General features: G+C 45.3%; 1 protein-coding gene across 1 annotated transcript; it reads left to right on the top strand.

Moving 5' to 3' along the window:
- On the top strand, positions 1-23,795 carry NR1D2 (nuclear receptor subfamily 1 group D member 2). Its single transcript, XM_039571633.1, has 8 exons — positions 1-302; positions 3,429-3,689; positions 5,621-5,709; positions 6,627-6,771; positions 8,390-9,006; positions 12,178-12,363; positions 16,094-16,304; positions 20,717-23,795. Exons 1-8 carry the CDS (start codon positions 287-289, stop codon positions 20,911-20,913), a joined length of 1,722 nt encoding a protein of 573 aa, XP_039427567.1. The 5' UTR covers positions 1-286; the 3' UTR covers positions 20,914-23,795.
- Positions 23,796-25,433: the final 1,638 nt, after the last annotated feature.

Raw genomic sequence — 25,433 nt, 5'->3', positions numbered from 1 at the left:
CGGTGCCGCACTCGCTCTGCGCGGCTCCCCCGAGAGCGCTTTTGTTGTAAAGGGGAGGGCGCCGCGGCGGGGACGCGCACCCGCTGCTCTGACAGGAGACAGCGCGGCCGCCTCCCTCCCTCTCTGCCTGCCGGCTGCCTCCCGCCGACTGCATGTAGGGCTGCGGCAGGGACACGGAGCTGGGAAGACAGCGACCGAGCGGAGCCGCGCCGCGCCGACCGGAGCCGAACCGGGCCCGGCGGAACCCAGCGCGGCGCCGCTCGTGCCCCTGCGGGAGGAGGCCGCCATGGAAGTCAGCGCGGGTAAGCGGGGGTCGGCCGCTGCGGGAGGCGGGGGGGGGGAACTGCGCGGGATGGTCCCGCGGGGCCGGGCGGGCGCGGGGGTGCGGGCGGGGGTCGGCTGGGGCGCGGCGGGGCGGGGGGAGCGCGGCGAGCGGCGGCGCTGCCCGGCCCCCGGCCCCGCTGGTGGCCGGGACGGCCCCGCGCCGCCTCACATGGACCCGCCGGGCGAGCCATGTGCGCGCTGTGTTTACGTTCCGCGCGGCGCGCCCGCTCATTGGCCGCGCGGGGCGGTGACGCGCGCATTGCATAATAGCGGCGGGGCGGCGGCGCGGGGCGGCGGGCGGCGCGGACACGTGAGGCGCGCGGGCGGGCGGGCGGCCGCTGTTTTGGTGACCTACATTCGGGGCGGCGGCGGCGGCGGGGGCGCGCCGGGGACACGTGGGGCCGCGCCGCCGCTGCGGCGCCGGGCAGCCCCGCCCCCGCGGCTCCGCCCCCGCCGCGGTGGAGCGCGGGGGGAGGGGAGGGCGGGCGGCTGCCGGCGCGGCGCGGTGCGGGGGGAGTGCGCGGGGTCGTGGGGGGACACGCGGTGCGGCCGTGTGCGGCGGCGGCGGCACGCCGGCCCGTCCCGGTGCGCGGGGGCGGCGTTGTGTAACGGGGAGGGGGCGGCCCGGGGGCAGCGCAGGGCGGGCCCGGCTCTTCCAGCCCCGGCGCCGCGTGACCGCGGCAGGGAAAAGCCGCAGCCCCGGTGCGGTGGAATGGGGTGAGGCGAGAGGGCGGCTGCGGGCACGGCGACCGCGCTCCCCGCTCCGTCTCCGCCTTGTTAGCGAGGGAGATCGGCGGTGTCGGGGGTGCCGGCTGCGGACCCCCTGCTACCGCAGCGTCCCGGGGGCCGGTGTGATCGCTCGGCCAGCTCGCCGCCTGCTTTCGCGCCCCTGCGGCGCTCCCTCTTCCCAGATCTCTGTGTTAATGAAATACCAGCACGTTGCGGTGCCCCCCGCCCCATCCCTTAAGTGAATCCCGCCAGGTAGAGCCCAAGGGGTTCTTGTCACTCAGCCGACGGTGACTCCGCAGCAGCAGTAGCGCGGCTCCGTGTAGCCCAAAGGACTCATTTCACCACCTTCCGGCGGGTTCCCTAAGAAAATCCTCGGTAGTTCACAGAACCGGGCTGCCTTTCTCCACCGGGTGCCCCGGTACCCCCGTTCTGCGGAGTGCCAGCATCCGTGTGCACGTGTACGTGCTCCGTGTCTGTGCTCTTTGTTCTGAGATGTCACCCTGTGCTGTGTGTGAGAGTCAACTTTTGACTGCTGACCAAACAAAAACAGCGTTCACAGGGAAGTGTAACTTCTAAAATAACAAAAAATACAAGAAATCGTGACCGTGACGCTGGCAAGACTGCCAAGCTCTCTAGGGTGCCAGAGCAGCCCAGCTATCTGGGGCTTCTCCTGCTCTCAGGAGAAGAAGGGTGAAACTCCCCCATAGGCACACACTTTCTGTGCTCCTCGGTGACATTGGCCTTACCCTTGAGGGAAAAGAGCATCTCTTTTATGAGCAGGGTTTAAAGATAATGGGGCGCGGTGGCAGCATGGAGAAACGTGGAGTTCCCTGCAGGGGCTGTTCTTGCGTGTCCCGATCTGCTTCTTGCAGATAAGGATGGCGCCTGCTGAGAAGCCCGGTGCCTCCCTTGGACCAGGTGAACTGTGAGCTTTGACCTGGCACCTGGCAGAGGCGCGTGCGACGCTGGGGGGTGGCACAGACCTTTGTCAAACAGGTGGTGTCTTAGCCCAGCACGGGTGTCTGATGATGCCTTGTTTCTCATGCCATGGCTGAACCTGTGACCCCCTTGCCAATCCTCCTTTGTCTGAAAACCTGATCCGGAATGCCAGTTTTGTTGCCGCAGAGGTGCTAAGAGGACCGTTATGTCTAATAAAAGTATTGAAAATTTGTAAGTCAGAATTGTTCCCTGCAAGCAGTAGTGTTTTCAGGGTTGTATAATACTGCTGCTTTCATCTCTGAGGAGGTGATGGCTGATGTTAGATGCTACAGCCCCTGCCTGCCGTGCCAATTCAGTTGATCAAGGACTCTACAGACACTAGTGCTTTTTTCCTCCAAAGGAAGGCAGTGCATGGCCTTTTTAAAGTTTTGAATTCTTACTAGTGTGTGGAGTTCCTTGCTGCAGTGTCCTGAGTCATCAGTGAAGAGTGTACTGAACAATAGAGGCATAAAATGTAGAACATACTGAGTGTAATTTATCTAAGCAGTTTCATGTCTATGGCTTTTGAATTTCTTGTGTGAAATATCAAATGTTTTTATACTGACTTTTGAAATGCTGAGTCTTGGAGACAAACTCGTATGAAGTGCAAACAATTTCTCTTGCTTACGAGCAAGAAGAAGGAGCCTGTGAAAAGCCAGAACTACTCCCAGGTCTGCCTGAGGACAAAAAGCTGTTTCATCTCAGGGATTCTCAAGTGTGTCAGATTGCAAGACGCGGCAGGACAGAGACTGTTTGCAAATAGCAGCCTGGCAGTTGGGGTTTAGCTGCTGCTAGAAATGCTACAAAGGCTTGCAGTTGGACAAATGGCGTTCAGTAGGCTAACCAGACTGCAGTGCTATTTCCTTCCCTTGCCCCCTTCCCCTCTGCATTGTGAGCACCTCCCAGCCCTTCCTTTCTGTACCTCTGGCGCGTAGCCTGCGTGAAGTCTTTTTCTCTGCCCTATTTCTGTCCCTAACCTAGCTTGTTTGCATTCTGGCTCCACAGTGCTGTAAGATCCTGTCTTTGCTGAGGCTCCAGATGAGCTCTGCACAGAGGGTGGCCAGGGAAACTCTCTCTGGGTCACTCCATGCCCTGTCCCTGCTGCCCCATCTTTCCAACACCATGGCTTGTTGCTCCATCTTTTGGTTATGCCATTTCATCTCGGCCTGGACCAGAGGAGGCTGATAAGATGGGAGAAGGGGATGGGGCAGACTGGGAGGCCAGCCGTGGAAAACAAATGGAGACAAACAAGCTTGAGGGAGAGAGGGAGGGAAAGGAGTGCTCCAGGAGCGTGTAATGGCTGATGTGGTGGTGCTGGGTCACGGCGTGGCTCACATGGCAGCGGTGCATGTCTGCTGGTTATGTCACTACGTGCTGCCTTTTTTTTCTTGCCTTAGGGGGTGTGATAGCTTACATCAGTTCTTCAAGCTCGGCATCTAGCCCAGCCTCATGTCACAGCGAGAGCTCAGACAGCGGTTTCCAGTCGTCCTCTTCGCCTGTGCCATCTCCTCCAAACAGCTCCTCCTCGGAAAGTGGATGCAATGGCCGGAGCAGTGAAGGCTCTGACGGGGCACCGAAGAGCGATCGGCTGGAGGAGACTATTAAAACAAACCAGTCAAGTGTTGCTGGTTTGACAAAAGGCCATAATGGAGTCACAAGTATGTTTGGTGCCAGTTCCTGAAAACACCGTTTTCCCCTTATGTATCACAACCAGGTCCCCCTTTGGCTTGTGGTGCAGGCGCACAGCAAAGCCTCCATTTTTATCTTTTGGCACAGTGTGTGTGGTAATACATACAGTGTTGCCACACAAATGCTGATACGATGGGGGTCCCATTGCTGCCAACTTCAAACAGTCCATAAATACAGTCCAGCTTTGCTTCAAATTTTCATCAGTGAAAACTGATCTTAGTAAAATCAAAAACTTGGTTAAAAAGAAGTGATGAAGTAAAGGTAATGTAATCAGAAATTGCCTTCAAGAGTATTTATGGAACTGTCTTGGAAATCTAGTTTCTCTATTCTTTCATGCTCTGTCCCCTGCCCCTTCACCTTCCCTCCTCCCCAGTTGTGAGGAACAAAATAAATAAATTACCCAAGCATCATACTGACATAGCTATGGGTGGAACAGTTATCTTTTTGATTCCAAGTCATAATTTGTGGATGTGAAAACTAAAATACTTGTAAACCAGAACGAAGGGATGGCCGTTTAAAATACAACAATCTATCTCCACCTGTTTACTTCACACTTCTTTTGGTAATCAGAAAAGATCAATGGTAGAAAAGTATATTTGAACAGTTTCGGAAGGGCAGGATTCAAAATAAGTACTGGAATGAGTGATTCAGCAAACAGCTGGAATTTAGTCCTTTGGAGGCTGAATTCTTTTGTTGGCAGAATTGTTTTGTCATTTTGGATTGTTATGAAGCTAGAATAAGTGTCTAATAGTTCTACCTCAAATAGGGGCTTTTTGTCAGTTTGGCTTTTTTTTTAAAGTGTTCCTACCTTAAGTTCTTAGTAAGAACCTTTACTTAAAAATTCTCTAGTAGCTAGATTTTTGGTATCCGGGCAGAGGTTCCTGAAATGAAACCTGTTGTAAATTGTTCAGATAGATAGACAACTTTTTTAGCTCAGTACTAACTGTGTTAAAAAAAGAGAAAAAAAATAAAAAGTTGTGGTTTGGTTCTTGTTCTTTTTGAAAACCTTAAAAAATGTTTTAGTTTCTCTTTATAAATGAAACCCAAATGTCAAATAAGTTACTTTTCTGGTAGAATATGTTTCTGTGGGAGTATTTCCAGCTGTCTCTGTTGGATTAAGGTAACTTTGTGGTTACTGAACTCACTGGTAAAATTCCCATTGGCTTCAGTGAAACCAATGTTAGACCAGCACTTAGGACTTGCAAAAAAATTTTATTGACAAGCTGAAATAAAATAGGTGGGGGAAAAACTTAAAAAACTCAAGCCGTGAGCATTTTTACAGGATCGAGAAGGTATTTTCAAGTCCAAGCATGCAAGCCATTCTGGATATGCACTCAAATGAGTGGTCTCTACATGTGTAGATATGGCTGAGTTACCAGTCCTAAATTGTTATCAAATAGGTACAGTGTATGGCTGGTGTTGAATATATTATAGAGTGTCCTTTAGTGTTTCTGGTTTTTAAGAAAAAGTGTTTATTCTCTGTTGGGGAAACTGTAGCCTTTCATAGGCTTTCTTGTCCTGATGGAAAAAACAGATTGAGCCTGAACTTTGGTGGCCTAGTTAACTGAATGGTCCTTTTAAAAGTGCTTAAATGTAAGCAGACTTTCTTTTTCTACTGCTGAGTGCAGTGCTGCTGTATTTGAAAGCCCAGTGAATATGTGCTTTCTCCCTATTCGGTTGAGTGCTTCGTGTTTGTCCTCTTTTCCCCCACCCTTGCACTGGTACCTTCTGAACTGTTCAGGGGGTTTGTACGTTCATGTTGTCTGTTCTTCTGCTGTATTTTTTTGTGTGTTGAACTGACCTGACATATTTCGATTTAAGTCCGGGTTTTAAAAGCTGGAAACATATTCCTGCAGTTGTCATTGGTTTCTATATCCTTGACTTTTTTGTTTGATTCTAGAATTTAATGGCATGGTCCTTCTTTGCAAAGTCTGTGGAGATGTCGCTTCAGGATTTCATTATGGTGTTCATGCCTGTGAGGGCTGCAAGGTGAGCTATATTTCTGCTCACCTTTCTGCTGGTGAAATGCTCAAGCTCTCCCCATAGGGGAAAAGGGGTGTTACTGCCAAAAAAAAATTCAGTATAGTTCTCTGTTAAATATGAGAAATTTTGGAAGCTGTAGGGAACAGGCAAACTGCTTAGGAATATACAGCATTTTCCAAACTCTGCAGTACTTTCTGTTCCCACCCCTTGTCCAATCCTGCCTGACTTGGAGCGCACAGCAGAGAACAAGAACTGGAAGCTGAGGTGGTAAGGACCATGTCACGCAAGACATGTGCATGTTAGTTGCATTAAGATAGTGGGTGTGAGTTGTCACCTGGGCTGGGACACAGAACAAAACAGCTTTGGAAAAGCAATTCTTTACCACAGGGAGAGCCAGAAGTAGATACATATTTTCTTAACCTGTAACAGTGCAAATGTTATGTTCTGTGAAGGAGCTTATCAACATAAAGGGTTATGTGAAAAAAACGCCTTTGAAGGTGATGTGGTGCAGTAGAATGGTTTTGTTGCCAAACTGCAGAGATGGAAGTCAAAAGATGTTATTTTGACTCCCATCTTTGCACTTGATGTCATAGGTATTTGAGAGCACGTCTTAGGAATTGTTAGTGCAGTGATAGAGGTAATACTGGAGATCCTTTGCTCTTAGGTGCTGACTATGCAGGGAATAACTTAGCGTCTTCTGTAATTAGAAATCATAACTAGTTCACATTACATACAGATCACACACAAAGGGGAAGTAAGTCATGAGGAGTACCAAGTTCTTTAAAGTCTCTTGGGGCTGATGGTTCTGAAGCAGCTGATGTGATGCAGTGAGGTTTTCTGTGCTTACGGATAGGTGAGTCTTGGCAGAAGGATTTGACATGTGCTGTAATGATAGTTGTGGGGTTTTTTTTGCTTGTTTACAGGGTTTTTTCAGAAGAAGCATTCAGCAAAACATCCAGTATAAGAAGTGCTTGAAGAATAACAACTGCTCTATAATGAGAATGAATAGAAACAGATGCCAGCAGTGTCGTTTCAAAAAATGCCTGTCTGTTGGGATGTCAAGAGATGGTACGTTCCTGTACTGAGCAGGGATCCTCTGAGAGGGAATCTGCTGCCCACCTCAAAACCAGTTGTTGAGGGTCTTAATGGCAGATAATGCAGCCAAGCCCTATTGTCGAGGACAGGTTCCCTGTCTGGGAGCATTTAGTTCAGCTTGCCCTCTTGCTCCATGAGTGTCCTGGGCTGGTGAGGTAACACTGTGGGCAGCCTCCTGCAGCACTGTCCTCCCGCCTGTGGAGGCTGATGCACTAGGACGTGCTGCCGTGGCCTGCTAGGGGGATGGTTGTAATGAGTGTCTCGATTTTGGTTTAATGAGTTAAGACTTAGAGCTGTGTCCTACCTGAATCTGAACAAGACTCATATTTTTCTTTTTTTTTTTTTTTCTTTTTTTCTGTTTTCTTTTGTTGCTATTGCTTTTTCAATGGAAGGGAATTCTGCCCAACCTGATAGCCTTAGAGTAGTCACTACAGAGCCTAAAGAGTTAGTTTTGGGTACATAGGATGAGTATGTATCTGCTCCTTTTTTTTTTTTCTTTCTTTCTTTTCTTAGAGGGAGAGGAAAGGCAGGGAGGAAATGGTGATGTTGGTCTGTGTCTCTGACCACCTTGCTGGCTGTCCACTCCTTGTGACATTTTATTAAATAATGCTGAAAGCGTAGTTCATTTGTCTGCTACAACTTACTGTCACAAACCAGAACGCTTCCTTCTGTTTCACTTTTTAATTTTCTCTGGGTGCATATTTCACAAGAACTAGGAATCTTCGGCTGTTAATAATTTAGTGGGTGGAGTGTTAGAGCTTCCTTTAAATAATTGTTCCGAGTTCATGTCGTGCATAGGAGTTATTTCATCCCCTAGGCGCTTGTTTGCGCACAAGGTTGCACCTGCTTTAATGAAAGAGACTTAGTTACATTAATGATGGACTACTGCGTGAGCATAATTACATCAGTCGAAACTGGTTATAAGCCCTTGTGCGGCTGCGGTTGGACAGGGTGGTAGAGGCAGTTGTAGATTCCCTAGGACAGGGTCAAAAGTGCTGCAGCCACAATGATGCCCATCCCCTTGCCAGCAGAAAATGTCCTTGTCAAGGCAAAGTTGTCAAGAAAATTTGCCAAGGTAAGCTTCGTTCAGCATTGATTCTCTTGTTTTGGTAAGTTACGTAATTGGTCCGTGAGGACCTGTCTTGTAGGACTTTTATGCAAAGATGATATGAACTGTGTTTACATTCAGCTAATTGTCAGTTCACAGAGTTGTGCTGATTTAGTAGATCCAACCTTAAAGCCTAACACTTAGTCAGTCAGCACAACTGTGTGTATACTCCATAGCCAGGTTTGAGGCAAAAGGGGAAAAGGCCTTACAGACTGTGTGCTTTAGAGCTGCCTTCTGCCTGTATGCAAACAACAGCATACATTAGGACTCATGCCAGTCCTATGCCCCAGAAGCTCTTTGACTTCACTTGTAATACCCCTGCTGTAGTATTGGTGAGAGCTGTTACAATCTTGCCTTAAAAGGCAGGACTTTTTGTTGGGGTGTGTATTTTGTGTGTGCATGCTAACACTTTCAGGAGTGACTTTTTTTTTTTTTTCTTTTTTTTTTCCCTTTCCACCACTATCTATTTCTCCACCTTGTTAGCTGTTCGATTTGGCCGTATTCCCAAACGTGAAAAACAGAGGATGCTGATTGAAATGCAGAGTGCCATGAAAACCATGATGAACAGTCAGTTCAGCAGTCACTTGCCCAACGAAGCATTAACAGAACATCAAGACCAAGCACCTCAAGAAGATCTTTCCTCCAAGCCCAAACAAGAGCGAGAAACCATCAAAAGCCCTTCTCCCCCTCCTAGTGCTGACATGGCTAAGGAGGAAGTGATCGGTATGGTCACTAGGGCCCACAAAGACACTTTCATGTACAACCAAGAACAGTCCCAAAACCCAGCAGAGATGATGCAGCCCCAGAGTGGGGAGAGAGGGTCAAAGAACACCGAGCAGTACATCTTGGGCAGCGAGCACTGTGTTGGTGGCCTCGGTGGCCCTCAGTACCCTGAAAGGGAGCAGCACCTTGGTGGACAGTACAAAGGGAGGAGCACAATGCATTATCCAAGCGGGCACGCCATGTGCTTCACCAACAGCCACTGCATGAACTTCACCAGTGGTTACACTCAGCGAATGTGTGAGAGGATCCCAGAAGATGGCTTTTCTCCAAACAAGAATACCACTTACTCTTGCAGCACTGGAGGAAGAATGCATCTGGTATATTGATATCAATTGTTTGATTTGACTTAGTTATTGGTGGGTGTGATCCAGCTGTGCCTGAGTGGTCAGTGAAGCTGCATGCAGTTGGCACAACTGCTGAAACTTTAAAGGGTGACACAAGCTTGATAGTGCAAATTAGGATGAAGGACAAAAACAGCTCGATGTGTGAAGGATTTGAAATCATACAAGTGATGGAGCTTCTTGACTTGGTTTTTAGCTAACTGAAAGTAAAATAACATCAAAGAGTATTGGTTGGAAAAAAAGTCACGGGTTTTTTATGTGACTTGACTTTAAAATGAAAATAGGAGTTTATAAATACCCCTTTTCACTCAGTCCTTTTGAAGACTTTACTTTTTTCAAATAACCTATACAGTCAGATGTACTGTATTTTCATTAAGGGTATTCAGAGAAAATTTCTAGGGTGAAACCCCAGGGCTAGGATTTTAAGCCAGTCTACAGGCCTTGCTGTGGGTTCCAAAATCTCTGTTGCAGGGTGAGCTGGTTTTTTGGTGGTGGGGATTTTTTGGTTTGTTTTGTTTTAATGAGGCCCACAGGCTATGCATCCTTTTCAGTGTAGAATATCTTCAGATCTGAACAGAGGCAGGAGGAAGATGCACAGCTAAACTGTTAGAGAGAAGTTCGGGGTCTTTCCTGTAGTACTTACGCAAGTGAGGCTCTGGACACACTTCTGTGTACCTTAGATGACTTTGCTAGAGCATTTTCTCACTGAATTCTTAACAAGGATGCTTCCTGGTTTTTTGCATATGGTTGTTGGTTTGGTTTGGTTGGGATTTTTTTTGCCTTTCCTTAACAGGTCCCTCTCATTTGCCTTGCACCTGCTGTTTCTCTGCCATTCAGGCAACCAGTTCTGTAAGCCCCTTAAAATAGATTGTCCTTCTCTTTATCACTGGAGCCGCCTGGGATGAGAGAACATAACATCCTCATTCTCATCCTGCGCTCCTGGTGTGAGGCGCGAGCCCCTGACCTTTCTGAAGTACTTGAGCTGCCGGTGTTTTTCTTCCTCCTACTTTGTAAAGATCCTTCACAGGTTCTTGGAGACCCCCAAAGGTCTCCACAGTGAAGGTGTTTATTTTGATGCTGTATTTCCATGGGGACTTTTTGGTTGTTGGGGTTTTTTTTACCCTTCTTTGTCTACTGCGTCTATAGGCCATGCCATCCATAGCAGGGTCTGACCTTAATTGCAGACTCCAGGCACTACAACATGGCAAATAATAATACCCAGCCTTTCTTCCTTGCAGGGAAAGTATGTGGTGTCACTACAACGGCATTCTTGGTGCTCCTGAGAGGCAGAGGTTAAACCTGTCAGTATGGGCAGGAAGGGAGTGGTGCTGCCTTGCAGAGGCTCAGCCAGTCAGTTTGACCTGTGCATGGCAGCTGCAAGGAGGATTTACTCAGTCAGTGATGAGAAGACAAAACCAAGTCCAAGAGAGCACTGCAGCTCCCACTCCCCGCCCCACATCCCTGATACGGATGAGGGTTTTGCCCAAGAACTCAATGAGTTCAGGATCTGACCAAAATGAGTCAGCAGCAATAAGAGCAAGTAATTAGGCTCTGAACCAGTATGGAGACGGATGTTCAGGGGTTTGGTCATTTTTACTCAATACCCCTGCAACCAGAAAAGCAGAACAGGTCATTCCTGAAGAAGTTGATCTGAAGAGGAACTGTACAAGCTGACAACTGCTTCCATAGGAAGCCTGTCAAGAGTTCAGGGAGTGGCTGGGCACTCTTAGGCATATGGTTTAGCTTTCGGTGGTTCTGCAAAGAGTTGGACTCAGTCCTTATGGGTCTCTTCTAACTTGAGATACTCTTGACTCTTGGGCAGAGGTCTACCAAGAGACTACAGACACAGTGCACAGGGTGTGGAAGTGGTAGTTTCCCCTTGGGACTGGGTGCATGTGGGTAAGGGTAGTAAGGGTATACTGTCATAGAATGAGAAGTGAAGGTGTTTTTTGTGTCCAATGCAGAGCAGGGTACTGAAGCAGAGATCCCTTATTTTCAGAGAGTGCTGTAGTTTCAGCAATACCAATGTGAACCATTGCAGTATCACAGGCAGAGCAGTGGTTGGCATCTGCTGTCCTTCTGGTTCTGTGCCTAGACCTTTCCTTTTGCCAAAATACTATATTCTTGTAATCTTAGGACCTCCCACGCAAAGAATTGCTAGGCAATTACCATATTCAAGATGCCCTGAAAAAACAGCACAGCTCTGAGGAATTGCTAATCTATTTCACTGCTTTCTCTTTGTTTTGCTGACATTATGTAAGATTACATATACCATTTAGTACACTTGTGAGGAATACTTTAAAGGAATTTTTGTCCTTGATGATGACAGGTGAAATGAATATTAAAAGGTTTAAACTTCATTAAAAGATGTAAATTTTACAGGCTAGAACTGAAAATATCTCAGAGCTTCTGGTTGGCTCTTGCAGAGGGAATTTATTGGCAGTCAGCCTTGACTGATACATCTGATCTCATAATCGATTCAGACTTTCCTACAAAAAAAATTGCTGTATGTTTGTATAAAAGAAAGAGAATTTTGTCATCTTGTGACTGAGAAATACTGGAATACCAGTGCCTTGGTGTTCCTCCTCCAGTGATACAAGTAAAAGCAAACTTGCAGAAGGTTATCCTTGTAATGAGGGTGTGAACCTGTGACTCAGGAAAGCAAAGCTTGCTTGTCATCTTGACTGAAGCACTTCAGTTGCCTGCAGAGCAAGAAAGATAAGAGAATGAACGTCGTAGCGACTGTGAGATTGCAACTGATTGATTGTGAAATCACAATTTACTGTGAAATTACAGGGATAATACAAGTAAGAGAAATTCAGATGTCAGACCAGGTTAGTTGAGATCAGGGAACAATAGCATAACCTTGGTTCTGTCAGGTATTTTGTAGTACACAGTGTTGTAGGCTCCAAAGTTAACAAATTCATAAATAGATTGCTAACAATGCCATGGATTTTTTTCTTGTTTTAAAGGAAGGGGAAGAGGTCCAATTCCTTTGGGAATTGACTGAAGAATATTGATCTTTTTTTCTCTGTGTCATTATTGCAAAGCTTTGTTGAGTAAAAAACCTGTTTCTTTTAAATATTTGTCAGTATTTGGAATAACATCTTAAAAAGTTGTTTTCTGTCTGTGTTTTGTAAACATCAGGTCTGCCCGATGAGTAAGACTCCCCACGTGGACCCAAACAAGTCTGGCCATGAAATCTGGGAAGAGTTTTCCCTGAGTTTTACTCCTGCAGTGAAGGAAGTGGTGGAGTTTGCCAAGCGCATCCCAGGTTTCCGAGATCTCTCCCAGCATGACCAGGTCAATCTTCTGAAGGCTGGGACCTTTGAGGTGAGACCACTGTGTGTATAGTGTGAACCTGACAAGCTGTGCATCTGTCTGACCCTGTAAGAGCAGAACCAAATAGAACTGGGTGGCATCAGGTGAAACCAGCTTGTTCATGGATGCTCTGAGCGTTCTTTGGGGTGATGGTGTCCAAGGGATCTGTTTGGTCAGACCTTGGTGACCTGTCCCTCTTTCAATGAGCTCAAAACTGCTCAGCCCTTCTACCCTTCCCTCTTCCCTGGGTGTTAATAAATGGATAATTAGGGGTTTCTAGCTACCTTTGCTTACTCTGGGGAACTGTACTGCATCTGGAAGGGTGGATAGGTTAGAAAGCTGTCCACTGACTTACAAGTTTTGTTGAGGAATGTGTTTACCGCTCTGCATGTCCTTGCTTGTGCCATTCTGCTTCCTGCCAAGGCCAGAGTATCCATCCTGACCAGTCTCCAGTAGCCTTTGGTGGCAGCTTGGGAGCGTCTGAAGCTTCCACATCCAGTGCAGTAACAATGGTAACTACCTGTACTGCTGCATCTCTGTAGATACTGTGTGCCAGCTGCAGCCTGACTTACTCTAGACTAATCCTACTAGGTCCTCGTGGTTAATTGCATCCACTTGTGATCATGACGTATATGTGAATTAGTGGTATTAATTTGGAAATGATACCACAGAGCTTGGTGCTGTTTTATAATTAGTGACCTTCACTAGGTGACCTTTACTTCATGTTTTAGTTGCCCTTCCAGACCCTTGTGTCTACTGGGGACTGTACACATTTTATGAATATTCAAATGTGAAATTTGAATAGAGAGGGCCAGAGGAGCCAAAGTCCCAAGTGTTTGATGTTACTGTGCTTTTCTGGGGAGCGTAGCATTGCTGATGCCTTTGCTCTTGTTTACATGATTTATTCTTTCAAAGAGAGATGCTGGATGTTTACCTGAAATGAAGACATTTCTTGTGTGATGTGTTGGGTCTTCTGTCTATGCTTATACAGCCCAGTTCTAAAATGGATAATTGTTGGGTTGGAAGGTACAAGTTCTACTGGAAGACTTGGTGCCTGGAGTCTGTTGGTTTTGCTGTTTATTTCATTTTGCTGTCACGTATTTTTTTCTGTTGTACTTATTCTTGGCCTTTTAATATTCACGTAGAACTCCTGTAGCAAAGGGGCTGTATTTTTACTTCTTCACTACTTTCACCTTGCACAAAAATGTTGATTCCTTCCTCTGCAAAGTCCAGCACCCTCAAGGAGGGTGAAAAATTTGGCTTGAACAGTCCCTATAATGTAAAGCCAAACCTTACGTTTTGTCTTGGCCTTGCCTCACCTGAAGCTTTTCTCAAGTCTCACTCAAATGCCTTTTTGCCAGTTACAAGCACTGCTGATAAGGAGGTTTCTGTATCCAGGGGAATTAATAATGATGTACGGCCGCATGCTTGTCACTATTCACTTATTTATAAGAAACATTAATGATTCCTGTTAGTGGGCTGCTACTTGTAGTTAAAGGCCTGTGTGGCATCTTAGCAACAGAAAAAAAAAAAAAGTTATGCTGCAGAACAGTGGAAAAAAATCCACAACAGGATTAATGAAACCACTGCAATAGAGGCAAAAGCGTCTTGAAAGCCTGGTTCATCCAAGGTCATTTCTGGGTAACTGAACTAGGATATTCCAATGTCTGCCTGTTAATGGAAGAACCCGAGTGAAAGTGCTGCCTCCAAGTCTGGTGTGGCTGGCTTGGCACTGTGCTTCTTAGCAGTTCGTATTTGAGGAGTGCCTGTTCCTTTGAGGGTAAGAGGACACATGGAGACAATGTTGGTGCAGAAGCTGCACAGCTATATATATTCACGCACACATAAGCTAAAAAGGTCTCTAAGAACTGGGAGTACTGGGGAGCTCAGTGTATCGTCGTGGCATTTGCATGGCTTCTATGAGAGCCAACTCAGAAACAGCAGTGAGCCTAAAATAAGGAACTCAACTGGTTTTGAGTGGGCCCTCCTCCACCTCCCCTCCAAATGCAGTTGATGGTAGAGCTAACAAGGCCTTTAGTTCCATTTGAGTAGTGACTCAGTTTGACTACAGGTAGTAGGGAAGTGATCAAGCAACCTCCAAGAGTGGAAGTTTTTATGTGCCTGTGTTGCTAAGGTTAAGTGATAGGATTGATCAGGTGTATCCTCAGCATGCACAAGTATGTGTCTGGTTTGAAGTGAAATGGGATGAATCAATCCTGTGCTATGCCATAGTCCAAACGGTTCTTCCTTGTTTAGAATGGTGACATTGAAATAGGTGAGGTCTTTGCTTTAGTATAAGTCAGCTCAACTTCATGGGCTTCAGTTTTGAATACCAGCATTAATCCTGGTTGCTCGTTATTTAAAGATATTTCTAAAGCCCAGTTCTATAGGGAGAATACCATTTTGAACTGAAAGGTTGCTGGATACCCGGTGGGTCTGTGCTAATGCTCAAGTTCAGCTTTGTCTGCCCGCCCTTTGCCTGTTTTTGTTGTATTCTGATGGCTTCTGCATCTAGGTCTCTGCACTCTGTAGTTAATGTCATCAAAGGGGACAGATAGCTTAGCTAACAAAGGTGAATAGTATGTAGTGCTCATGTGTCCATCAAGGTTGCTGCATGTTGTTTGGCCCTTAAAATTTAGGAGCAGGTCATGTAATGTGCATGAACAGTGTTTGAATTCTCAAACATTTTCATTTGTTTTGAACACTCCTTTTTTTAGCTTGTCAAAGGCACTAGTCTTTGAAAACGTGGTTCTCCTCTCACCTGTAGTAAACATTTAAATTAATGCAGTTAATAGGGTAAATGAGAAGAGACAACTGTCACTCCAAGAGATTACAGCTAGTTTGAAGTTTTAACCAATGCCAGTTAGTTCATTTTCTTCAAATAAGAAGGCTGTTCTGTGCAACTTAAACCTTGAAAATGTAAATAAGATTGTTGAACATGAGCAAATGAAACTTTACAAGCCATTCCAGAGGGAAATATTTCACAGTACAACTGAGAAACCACAAGAGAAATTTCACCCCAAAGGGGTAAGTTTAGCAGATGTCAACTGCTCCAGCCCAGGTGCTTGTACCAAAGGGGTATTCCCAGCTGCTACAGACCAGGTGCCATCTCAAGCTGTGCTTCCCTAGCCTTTTGAAAGCTCTACATGTGGCTCCTTTCTGCCAGGGCTCATTAACATTCCTGTGGGCACAGTGATGTGGCATGGTACTTTTCCAAAGAATGCCTAGGGGGCCCGATCATCAGGTGGTGTAAATCAGCATTGTTTCCATAGAGCTGCTCCAGTTTATGCCAAGTGAGAATCTGGTTCAGCACCTTCATTTTGCTCCTCATAAGTGTGGCCAAGAAAACATTTCTTTTAATGCTCTGTTTGCCTTTGGCTGTTGTTTGGCTTAAGCAAGTTGTCCTACTGGCATATTTATGAATGACATGGTCTGTGTGGCTCAGGCTGTCCGAGGCTTAAATTTTAATTTTCCTGCCTTTCATATGCTGAAGCCCCTCCCCTGCATCCACTCCCTAATTTTGTCACTTGTTTGTTTCTCTCAGATTACTGGGCCAGAGCTTGCACTGTGTTTTGCAGCTCAATAGCATGCTGACAATTTCTGTATAGAATGCCTCTAGAACGGTTAACGAGACACTTTGAATGATGTTAAAAGTTTTAATTTTTTCTTTGGCTTTTCTAGAAATGCACCTACATTTATCTGGTTTTGTTGTTAATTTTTTTCTTCCTTTTTCTTTCACCAGGTTTTAATGGTACGATTTGCATCTTTGTTTGATGCAAAGGAACGTACTGTCACCTTCCTGAGTGGCAAGAAGTACAGTGTGGATGACTTGCATTCAATGGGAGCTGGTGATCTGCTCAACTCAATGTTCGAATTCAGTGAGAAACTAAATGCGCTGCAACTTAGTGATGAGGAAATGAGTTTGTTTACAGCGGTTGTCCTGGTATCTGCTGGTAAGGAGAGAAGGTTAACTTGCACCTTTGCCAAAAATTGAATGTGGCTCTCCATGAAAAGCTTTCTGTAAAATGTATAGCCTATTATTTCACGTCTAAGTGCAGTTGAGTAGGTTTTAAGCTACTAGCAGCCTGTGATCTTTTTGTTTTTAACATACCTAGTCTTTCTAATACTGCCTTTAAAAAAAAAAAGTGAAAATGGGCTTATGTTTTCCTCCTGCTTTCTGTTTAATGCAAAAACACATAGCTGCCCTGTGGCCATTTAGATGCTATTTGTCTGACTCCTCTAAGTTTCACAGGACAGCATCACTGAAATTACTCCTGACTTGCACAGCATAAGTCTTTGGATAAGGTGGTATTTTTGCTTCCAAGTATTGTCGTTTAAGTCTATTGTGTATTTTACCTAAGTCTAAATCCAACAGTTTGATCTCTGCCTATGTCAGCAAGAAAGCCCTATCATCTGCATCGTGACTTCTTAGCACTGAAGGCCTGCCAATCCACTAACATCTTCACCAGCCTCCTATCTTGTTTCAGTCCCTGGATAGACAGAACACCCTGGCCCAGATTCAAAGAAGGATTAAGCACCTACTTCTGTAGTATTATCTCAAGCCTCAAATTAGGCACATTAGCTCTGCGTATAATACCTGGAATACAAGATGCAGAATCCCTGCTTGCTGGGTAAGAAGCTCTCTAGAGGTAGGTAGCAGGAGTGTTCACAGCGCCCACTTAGACAACGAGCCAGCAGCTGGGGAGCACTGAACTCCTTGAACAGGTGCACCCCTTTCACATGAGCAATTGAGGCCCATGTCTTATGAGGGAGGGGCACCCAGGCATGGTGCTGTAGGCACGTGAGGCCTCTGTAAACAAGGTAGGACAGTTCAGTCTAATAGCTTTGTGCATGGCCAAACGGAAATGTCACAGCACAGGAGGGGCAGCTGTCGCCTCTTCAGTTTGTAGGCCATGATAATGAGCAGAGGGTGGCACAGAGTTAGTGAGCTTCAAGAGCCTGAACAAGTGGCAGTGTGAAGGAAGCATGGCACTATAATCTGAAGGAAACATGGAATCTGTTAATGAAAACGTTCAGGTAGCAGAGAAACCTGAAGACTTAGTTGCTTTTCCAGACTCTGGAAATTCCTGACAAGAACCAGAGGCAGCTTTTAAAATAAGGACTGACAACCAGGTCTCTTCCCTTCTCGTGCACTGTAACTAGGCTTACAGCCACTCTTCTTGCTTGCTCAGCTCCTGGGTCCTAGAATATCTCATGCCACCTGTTTTCAGTCTAAGTGGCTGTATCTGTTCTGTTAAATGTGCTTCTAGCATAGTGCCATCTCCCCAGCCTTTAAAGTGCTGTGCTGATTGCTGGCTCCCAGCAGGGATTAGCTTAGGGCTGGCATGTAACATGTACAGCATGTAGTGTCAGCCGTGCAACGGGACAAAAAGAGAAGGTGTTTGGTATTCAGGCTTCTTGCAGCTGCTGAGGATTTTTCAGATCATAGTTTGGACATTATTGCTGCCTATCTTAGCTACCTCGTGATCTGATCTGCAGTGTGATCACAGCCTTCCTGGACATCTTCACAAAATTTTATAGGGTTTTATAAAGTGCAGCTTTATTTAGTCAGTGTTGGGGCTGTATTCCAGACACAAGGCTAACTCTGATGGTCACTGTGAGTTCGAAAGTTTTCAGAGCAACTTTATTCTGTTATTTGAGGCTGGATTGAAATGCTGCAGTTGTTACTTCGCACATGTGAGTAAGTGAGCAGGCTTCATGCTCAGGCAGGTACTGAAGAACAGAAGTGGCCTCAGCAGAGTTCCTGGGGAAGATGCTTACAGCATGAGGGATTGCTAGGAGGAGAAGGTGTCCGTAGAACTGAAGGATTGTGGGCATGTGTTGATTAAACAGATCGTGAAAGACAGATCCCTGCATCCCACTCTTAGAGGAGTAGTGTAACCAAAAGAGTCACTTTCTATGAGGGGAGGTGGAGCTTCGTTACAGAGGAAGGAAGAGTTGAAGAACAGGATCAGAGAGAATGACATGGAGATGCAGGCAAAGGAAAAAATGCTGTAAATGTAAGAAGAGCTGAAGGTGGAAGAAAAAGGCCATTAAAACTTCTTCATCTCAGAATGAAAGTTATTCAAGAGAAGACTGAAAGGGAGATAGTAGTCAAGGTTTACATCAGTTCCAAAAGCAGAAAGGAGTGTGACTGTTGAATGCTGATTAAGTGATCCATGATATAAAGTACCATGCTGCACTAATTAAAGATCTTTTTAAAGACTTTTAGTTGATTAAAATGAAGAAAAACCCAAACCCATCAATGGAAAAAAGAATTAAGTCTCTAAATACCACTAGTGGGGAGAATGCTTGTCAGAAACATCTCCACTTAGCACTGGATGAATAACCACTCTTAGGAGAGGTATTTGGAATATGCAGAAGAAGCAGGGGTAGTAGCAAGGGCTGCGTGTAACTCTGTACATCCTCTCCTTTTCATGTGTGGCAAAGAAAGAAGAAGCAGGATCACTCTTGCATGATGCTGCGGAACTACCTTGGTACCATTCCAGAATTAAAAGAATGCTTCGCCTCTGGCTTCAGTTAGCTGGATGTGTTGGAGATGGAGGAGAGGTAGCAAGGTGGATCATGGGCACTGAAAGAGGAAAAAGCAAGGTGGATCATGGGCACTGAAGGAGGAAGAAGCAAGGTGGAAGTAAAGCTGAAAGAATGTGGTTCTTGCAGATCTAGAGACCAGATAATCCCTTAACTAAGTGTCTTGCTTTGTGGTAGAAAACTATAAATTAGACACCCTCTATTATTCTCTTACTGGCACAATACTAAGAAAATCTTCTGCTGGCCCCTGGGAGCAACTGGAAGTAGACTGAGAGGGAGAAGAAAGACTTGGACTAATTGAAGAGAGGAGGTTACAGTAATTCACCCAAGGCAGCCAGGAAGGGCTGGGCTGCATTCTTCCACCTTCAGAGGCAAGGCAGTACTATTCTCACTGTACAGAGCTCTTGTGAAACTCCATTGGGCATGTTCTGTGCAAATGTCATCGTACCTGCTCGGAATAGAGCAAAGCTTTGCAGAGCAAGGGGCAAGCAGGAGAGATCATTTAATAAATAAAGACAGAGGTGTCTCCTCACTCGTGTTCTCTTGGACAGCAGCTGTCAAACCTAATGGACAGTCTTCACAGAAAAGTGGAATGTGTGCTAATAAAAATTGTTTAATAGTAATCAGAGCTCCTAATTGCAGAAGATTCTGGAACAGTCTTCCTGAAGGAACAAAACACATGTAACTGCTCCAAGATTCATCCTTAAGTGGATTATGTAATAATTTTTCCTATAGCAGTAGGGAACTGCACTGAGTAGTCCAGGAGGACTTCCTAGATGGTTCACCTGAGCTATCTGATTGGATTGACAGTGACAGCATAAGGAAGGGATTCCCACTCTGACTGTACGAACTGACTCAGTGTTACTCCAGAAAGCTGTTGTCGTTCCATGTCCCAGTTCTGCAAAGTGCTTAAGTACATGTACTCATCAAAGCACATTTCTGTTTGTGCCAGTCACTTGGGTATGTATGTGCCCTGCTGAATTTACATAGTGTTTAAGAAAAGAAGCTACAGCTTGGAAAAAACCAGCTACTGTGCATGGTTATGAGGTGAGATGTTTTACTTAAAAATTCATTCTTTTAAGCCGCTTGCTTAGGTTCCACCTAAGGATAACCAGGTGTGTTCTTAAATACAGCTCTCTTGATAGAGATGCTTCAGGCGTGGTGGGAGTGCAGTATGTGAGAACATAATATTTGTCCTGATGTTGACATTCTTCTTTTCCCCAGCTGGGAGTTTTTGGGTGCATTGTGTTTCATTTTGTAAGTGCTTCAGAACATACTCAGAAATAGTGCCCAGTCATATGAAGGCTTGTACTACCTTTGCCCCTCAGGGTACCATTGTGCAGATAAAAGTGTGGCTTGTCCTGAGTGGGATTTCCTCCTCAAACCTTCAGTTTAAGTTTAGGGTTCTATATCTAGCCTTAAGAAACGTTTTAAATTTTTACTTCCATGTGCCCTGTCTTTCCCCTTGGGTTGAAAGTTGTGATTCAGCAACACAATTAAACCTTTGCTTCAATCTGTCCTTCTCTGGAAACATGGGTTAGGGATCACAGAAATAGTGATTGAATGCTGCCAGTTTGGCATGAACTTAGTACTCTGAAAAGTTAATGCTAAATAACATTTGAAAGACTTTTGCTGTGTGATTTAAAACTTCTGGCATAAGAATCTGATTTTTCTTGTGCTTGTTAATTTAGTAAGGGATTCTTGCCGTGGTTTTATGTTGCACACTACATCTGTTCCATCAATTTTTTTGTCCTCCCCTACCCTCCTGTTTTTTAATTTCTCTCTCTCCCTCTCACCTTGCCCTTTTGTTTAGATCGCTCCGGAATAGAAAACGTCAATTCTGTGGAGGCACTTCAGGAAACACTAATCCGTGCATTAAGGACCTTAATTATGAAAAATCACCCAAACGAAGCCTCTATTTTCACAAAACTTCTTTTGAAATTACCCGACTTGCGTTCCTTAAACAACATGCACTCTGAAGAACTGCTGGCCTTTAAAGTTCACCCATAGGCCTTTAGGTCTCATTTGTACTTGGACTTGCCTCGTGTTAAGCTGTTTTGTGCTAAAATGTGTATTTATACAGTTGTACCACTTGTTGGAAAGAGTTCACAGACTGTGAACAGTTGATAGCTGTCCCATAACCATGCAATAAAGCTTTGGCAGGTGCTTTCAGCCGACGGCAGCGCAGCCTTCGGAGCCCTCCAAGGCGTCCAGGCCCAGCTGTGCTGCACTCCTGCAGAAGAGGCTGCGATGAGCCTGAGTAAATATGGACTCTCTTTCATTTAGGAAAAAGAACCACCACTGCCCTCTCACGTAAACTGAATGCAAAGTAGCTGTGTGTGTGCATATGGAGCATGGAATGGGGTGGGAACAATCCTGTGCTAATAGGAAAATGGAAGAGCTGATTTAATTGGTCTTTCACTTATCTAATAGATGTATGTCTGTGTCTCTTGATAACTCACTCATGGTTTCACTATTGTTATTCCATTAAACCCGATGGAATGATTTCAGCCTGCACCAACTCTTCACTGAGCGTGTGTTCATGCCATGTGTATATAATATAAATAGTTAAGTAGTGAGTGTTTATGGCTATATAAAGTACAGAGTTGTGTGTATATATGTGTATGTATATAAATAGTTCTATACATAAAGTATACATATAATTTCTTCACAATATTTTAAACTGTGAAGGAATTTAAACTTAAAACAGAAGGTGATCTATGGAAAGAACCAAATAGATGCACTTTGCATATTGCTGAACTAATTATCTGAGCATTTTTTAGAAAACATCAAATTTGCATTAATATGCTGTGTTTGTTAATTTAAAAAAAAAAAACAAAACAACCAACAACCAAGAGTGGCACTAAAGAGGCAGAGTCAGATTCAATTTCCAAAAGGGTTTTGTAGAGAATCTCAAGCAGAGGGGATTGGTTGTGGCACTAATGGTATGGGTTGTCCATTGCCACTGAGGTTCTTGTGTTCTGATCAAGGTTAAATAAGCACCAGATGCTCTTCAAAAACTTCAGCTCAGCCAGAAAGAAACTATCAGATGAATAACAACGTATATCAGAAAAAGAAAAAATGGGAAAAACGTATCCATGGTTGCGTTTGGGTGTATGTGTGTTCTGTGACTGTTTATTTCTTGCAATCCATCATTTTGCTGCTTCATTGCTAAATGAGAATTGAAAACAGAAATGTGAGATGCCCCATGTCTTTTCACCATTTGGGCTTTGTGGTTCCCATGCCTGTTCTGGAGCTCTCCATTGGTGTGTGTGCATGTGAGCGTGTGTGATGTGCAGAGAAGGTGCATTAGATGGTCTGGATTTTTTTTTTCTTTTTTTTTTTTTCTTAAAAAACACCACAAAAACCAGCCGAACAAATGGGACTTTTTTGTTGTTTATGCCAGTAGCAAATTACAAAGCAGATCCACGAGGCTTAAGATTCTGCCGCTTTTCCATCTAGGAAAGCAGCTCTCTATGGGGTTTTTTCCATTTGTAGCAGGACCTGGCACCAGAAAAGAGAGATTAGAAGAAGTCAAAGCAGTTGTGTTAATTAGTTACATTTATGTTTTGCTAATGTGGGAAGAAAATGGCTCCATCACCCTCGTTTAGTTAACTTACCTTAGAGGTAGCCCTCTGGGTCTCTAGTGTTTGGTAACGCTACTCTTGGGAGGGAGTCAGCTCCTGGTAGTCAGGGCCAGGCCCCAGGAAGCCTCCAGCCTGCAGAGCTCCTACACACACCACTGTGGGCTGAGAGGAGCCCTCCTGCCTGTGGTGGAGCTGGAGCAGAAGCAGACCTTTGCCTGCTGCTCAGCATCAGGATCTGGGATGGGAAGAGGGAAGGCTTGCACCCTGCCACGCCCCTCTGGCCTTTGGGCTGGGGATTCTGTCTCTGACAGGAGGAAGGGGCTGAGGGTGGGGCGGGCAAGTGCTTGGTAAGAGGTGGGGAAAATTCAGCTGTAGCTTTGGCTAAGGAGCAGAAGAGCCCCCCCCTTTCCCCTGCTCTGCAGCTGCTGTGGGCAGAGCTGTCCTGCCTCAAGCTGCTTTAACCACTGGGTAACGGCCCCTCCGTACATACAGTTTTGCTACCCAAATGTGCTATCAGGGCATATTGTCCTAATTTCTGTTAACAGTCTGCATCCTACCAGTATTATTTGCTTGAGAGCTTCACTGAATTACGCATCGAACCATTCAGACTTTAGAGAGGACACAGTCACACAGGTTTTTTTATTTAGTTGCTGAAATGACTTCTTTGTAGACCCCATTTCAAGCATGGACAGTACAGTTAGCCCTTGGTTGTTTCCAGAGGGAAGAAGGCTTCTTACAGAGATTGCCACCCTACAGCTGTGTTTTGTTGTGTTTTATTTTTTTTTTTTCTCCTTAAAACTGTATTATTAAGCCTTTAGGAATGTATAACCAGGACTGAGTAATTACTGCTTTTTAAATTTTTTTAGTTAGATTGACCATGTATGCCTATAGATAGATATTCTAACTTGTGCAATTTCATTTGAAATAATCTTCCTGTACATAATGGAAAAACTCACATAACAGGAAAAAAAGCCCCCAGACAGATTGACTGAACAAAAAGCTGATTAAAGTACGGTTCAAAAGTGACCCATGTATTACAAACCCTAGCTGGACTCTTAGAAGAAAATCTAAACTCATTGTGTTAGCTGTGTATTGTGAGCTCTTCTTTTACTGTGTCACTGGTTATACACTTGTTAAATGCTGAGATAATAGACTTCATGCCAGGCATTTGAGTACTGTAGATTGGGTCATTGCTGAAAGATTAATGTACTGTATGACTTAAATGAAATTTTTATTCTTGATTTTATTCTTGATTTTGTTCTTGTTTTAAAAGATTAAATATGGGCATTATGTCAGCAAGCTAAACTTGTGTGTCTGTGTTCTTTGTATTTCTCTGTACAAAATCTGGCAGGGAGGACAGCATGCTGGGATGAACAAAGCAGAAGAGATTCTCTTCTGGATGAGAACATCAGCTGCTGTAAGGTCACGGGGCTGTGCTAGGGCACAGTGGCAGGGAGAGCCGGCATCTCCCTCTGTCTGTCTGCTCTGTCTTCCTGGGTGCTTGGATGGGGTTTTCTGGTGCACTTCATTTGCTACACTTACAGGGCTTTTTTGGGTAAGTCATTAAAATAGTTATTTTAAACATGGCATTAATTTGGAGATATAACTTTGTAACTGAGAAAAGGATACACTAAACGATTAAACTGAAAAAGATACTGTTTGGTTAAGACAAGTCTTTGCATTATAAGAGAGGTAGAGAAAAAACAATAGGGGGGGCAAAGATCTGTTTTATTTTTCCAGTTTAGAGTGTGCACTCTTTTCAGAGATAAGTGAAGCTTCTCCAGGAAATGTTATATCTACTGGTATTTTTAAAAAAGGCATGCACCCAAAAAAGTTGAACAAAGTTATGGCTGCCAGCATTGGAAAAAAATAACAGCACAAAAATGCTTTTTTTGGTGGTGTGTTTTCTCTGGTGCCATGTTTGCACATGGCTTTCCTTGTTGCCACAAAGTCTGAGCCCCTGAGAGTAGTGCCACAAGGCACAGAGGTTCCAGGGCCTGGGAGGTCCTTGGGAAGAGCTCTTTTCAACTTTTGCTGAATTGCTCTGGGTGGGCCACAAGTCATTCTTCACTGTTTGGCTGCAAGAGCCTTACCACAGCAAATGGAGGGGAGGGGGGCAGGAAAGACACTTCCCAGCAACAACATGATTCTGTTCCACTCACTCTCCCAACCTCCCAGTCTGGCAAGATGCTCTGGGGATGGGAGCATGGAGCATTTGGGCTTGTTCGTGGGAAACTTGCTGGGCTCTGAATCTGCAGTGCTGGCCTGAATGTGAACGTGCCCACAGCAGCAGGCTGGCCTGTCCTCACTCCAGCAGGAAATGGTGAGTGTCACAAGGGAAACAGAGGTATGAGTGTTCTGTGTGAAAGTGTAAACTGATGAGGGTGTGGGCAGCCAGCTACCTCCTGTTCTGGCTCGTGACCCACGGGCTGTGCTGGGCGGGAGGGAATCGGCATTTGCAGCTCAACCGCAGAGTACTTTGATTACAGAAACAGTTCCTACAAGGAAGTAATTGGCACTTCCTCTTCTTTGATGAGTACAGCAAGAAGCTCCAAGAGCCTTCATCAGTGAATGCCGCCTTTTCCGCCCCCTTTTAATTTACTTTTTTTTATTTAAAGTTGAAGTTCGGAGTGGGGAGGGAGGAACATCCAGGTATGAGGAGAGCCTGGAGGCAGCTGCCCCTGGCAGCTGACTGAGCTGCAATGAGCAGCTCGTTAAAAGCACTGTAGAGCCTGTGCTTGCTGGGCAGGAAAATTGGTCAAGGACACAGACTCATCACCAGCAAAAGAGGAGCTGAACAGGTGCACATGGAGGCTGAGAGGCTGCACATTCCTGGTTATTTGGAACAAAAATGGCCATTCACACCAAAAAACCTTCCTCTGCGCAGAGACTGCTCTGCCACACCAGGTCCCTTCACAGAACAGTTCATACCTGCTGTAAATG

Source organism: Corvus cornix, chromosome 2 (genome assembly GCF_000738735.6).
Source record: "Corvus cornix cornix isolate S_Up_H32 chromosome 2, ASM73873v5, whole genome shotgun sequence".
Lineage (NCBI taxonomy): Eukaryota > Metazoa > Chordata > Aves > Passeriformes > Corvidae > Corvus > Corvus cornix.
Note: the sequence above shows the minus strand (reverse complement) of the source record. Positions and strands in the feature narration are given on the sequence as shown.

Bases quoted from the DNA above. Each gene is read 5' to 3' on its own strand.
- NR1D2 (XM_039571633.1), top strand. The intron at 5,710-6,626 runs GTGAGCTATATT...GCTTGTTTACAG, and splicing joins ATGCCTGTGAGGGCTGCAAG to GGTTTTTTCAGAAGAAGCAT. The intron at 16,305-20,716 runs GTAAGGAGAGAA...CCTTTTGTTTAG, and splicing joins GGTTGTCCTGGTATCTGCTG to ATCGCTCCGGAATAGAAAAC.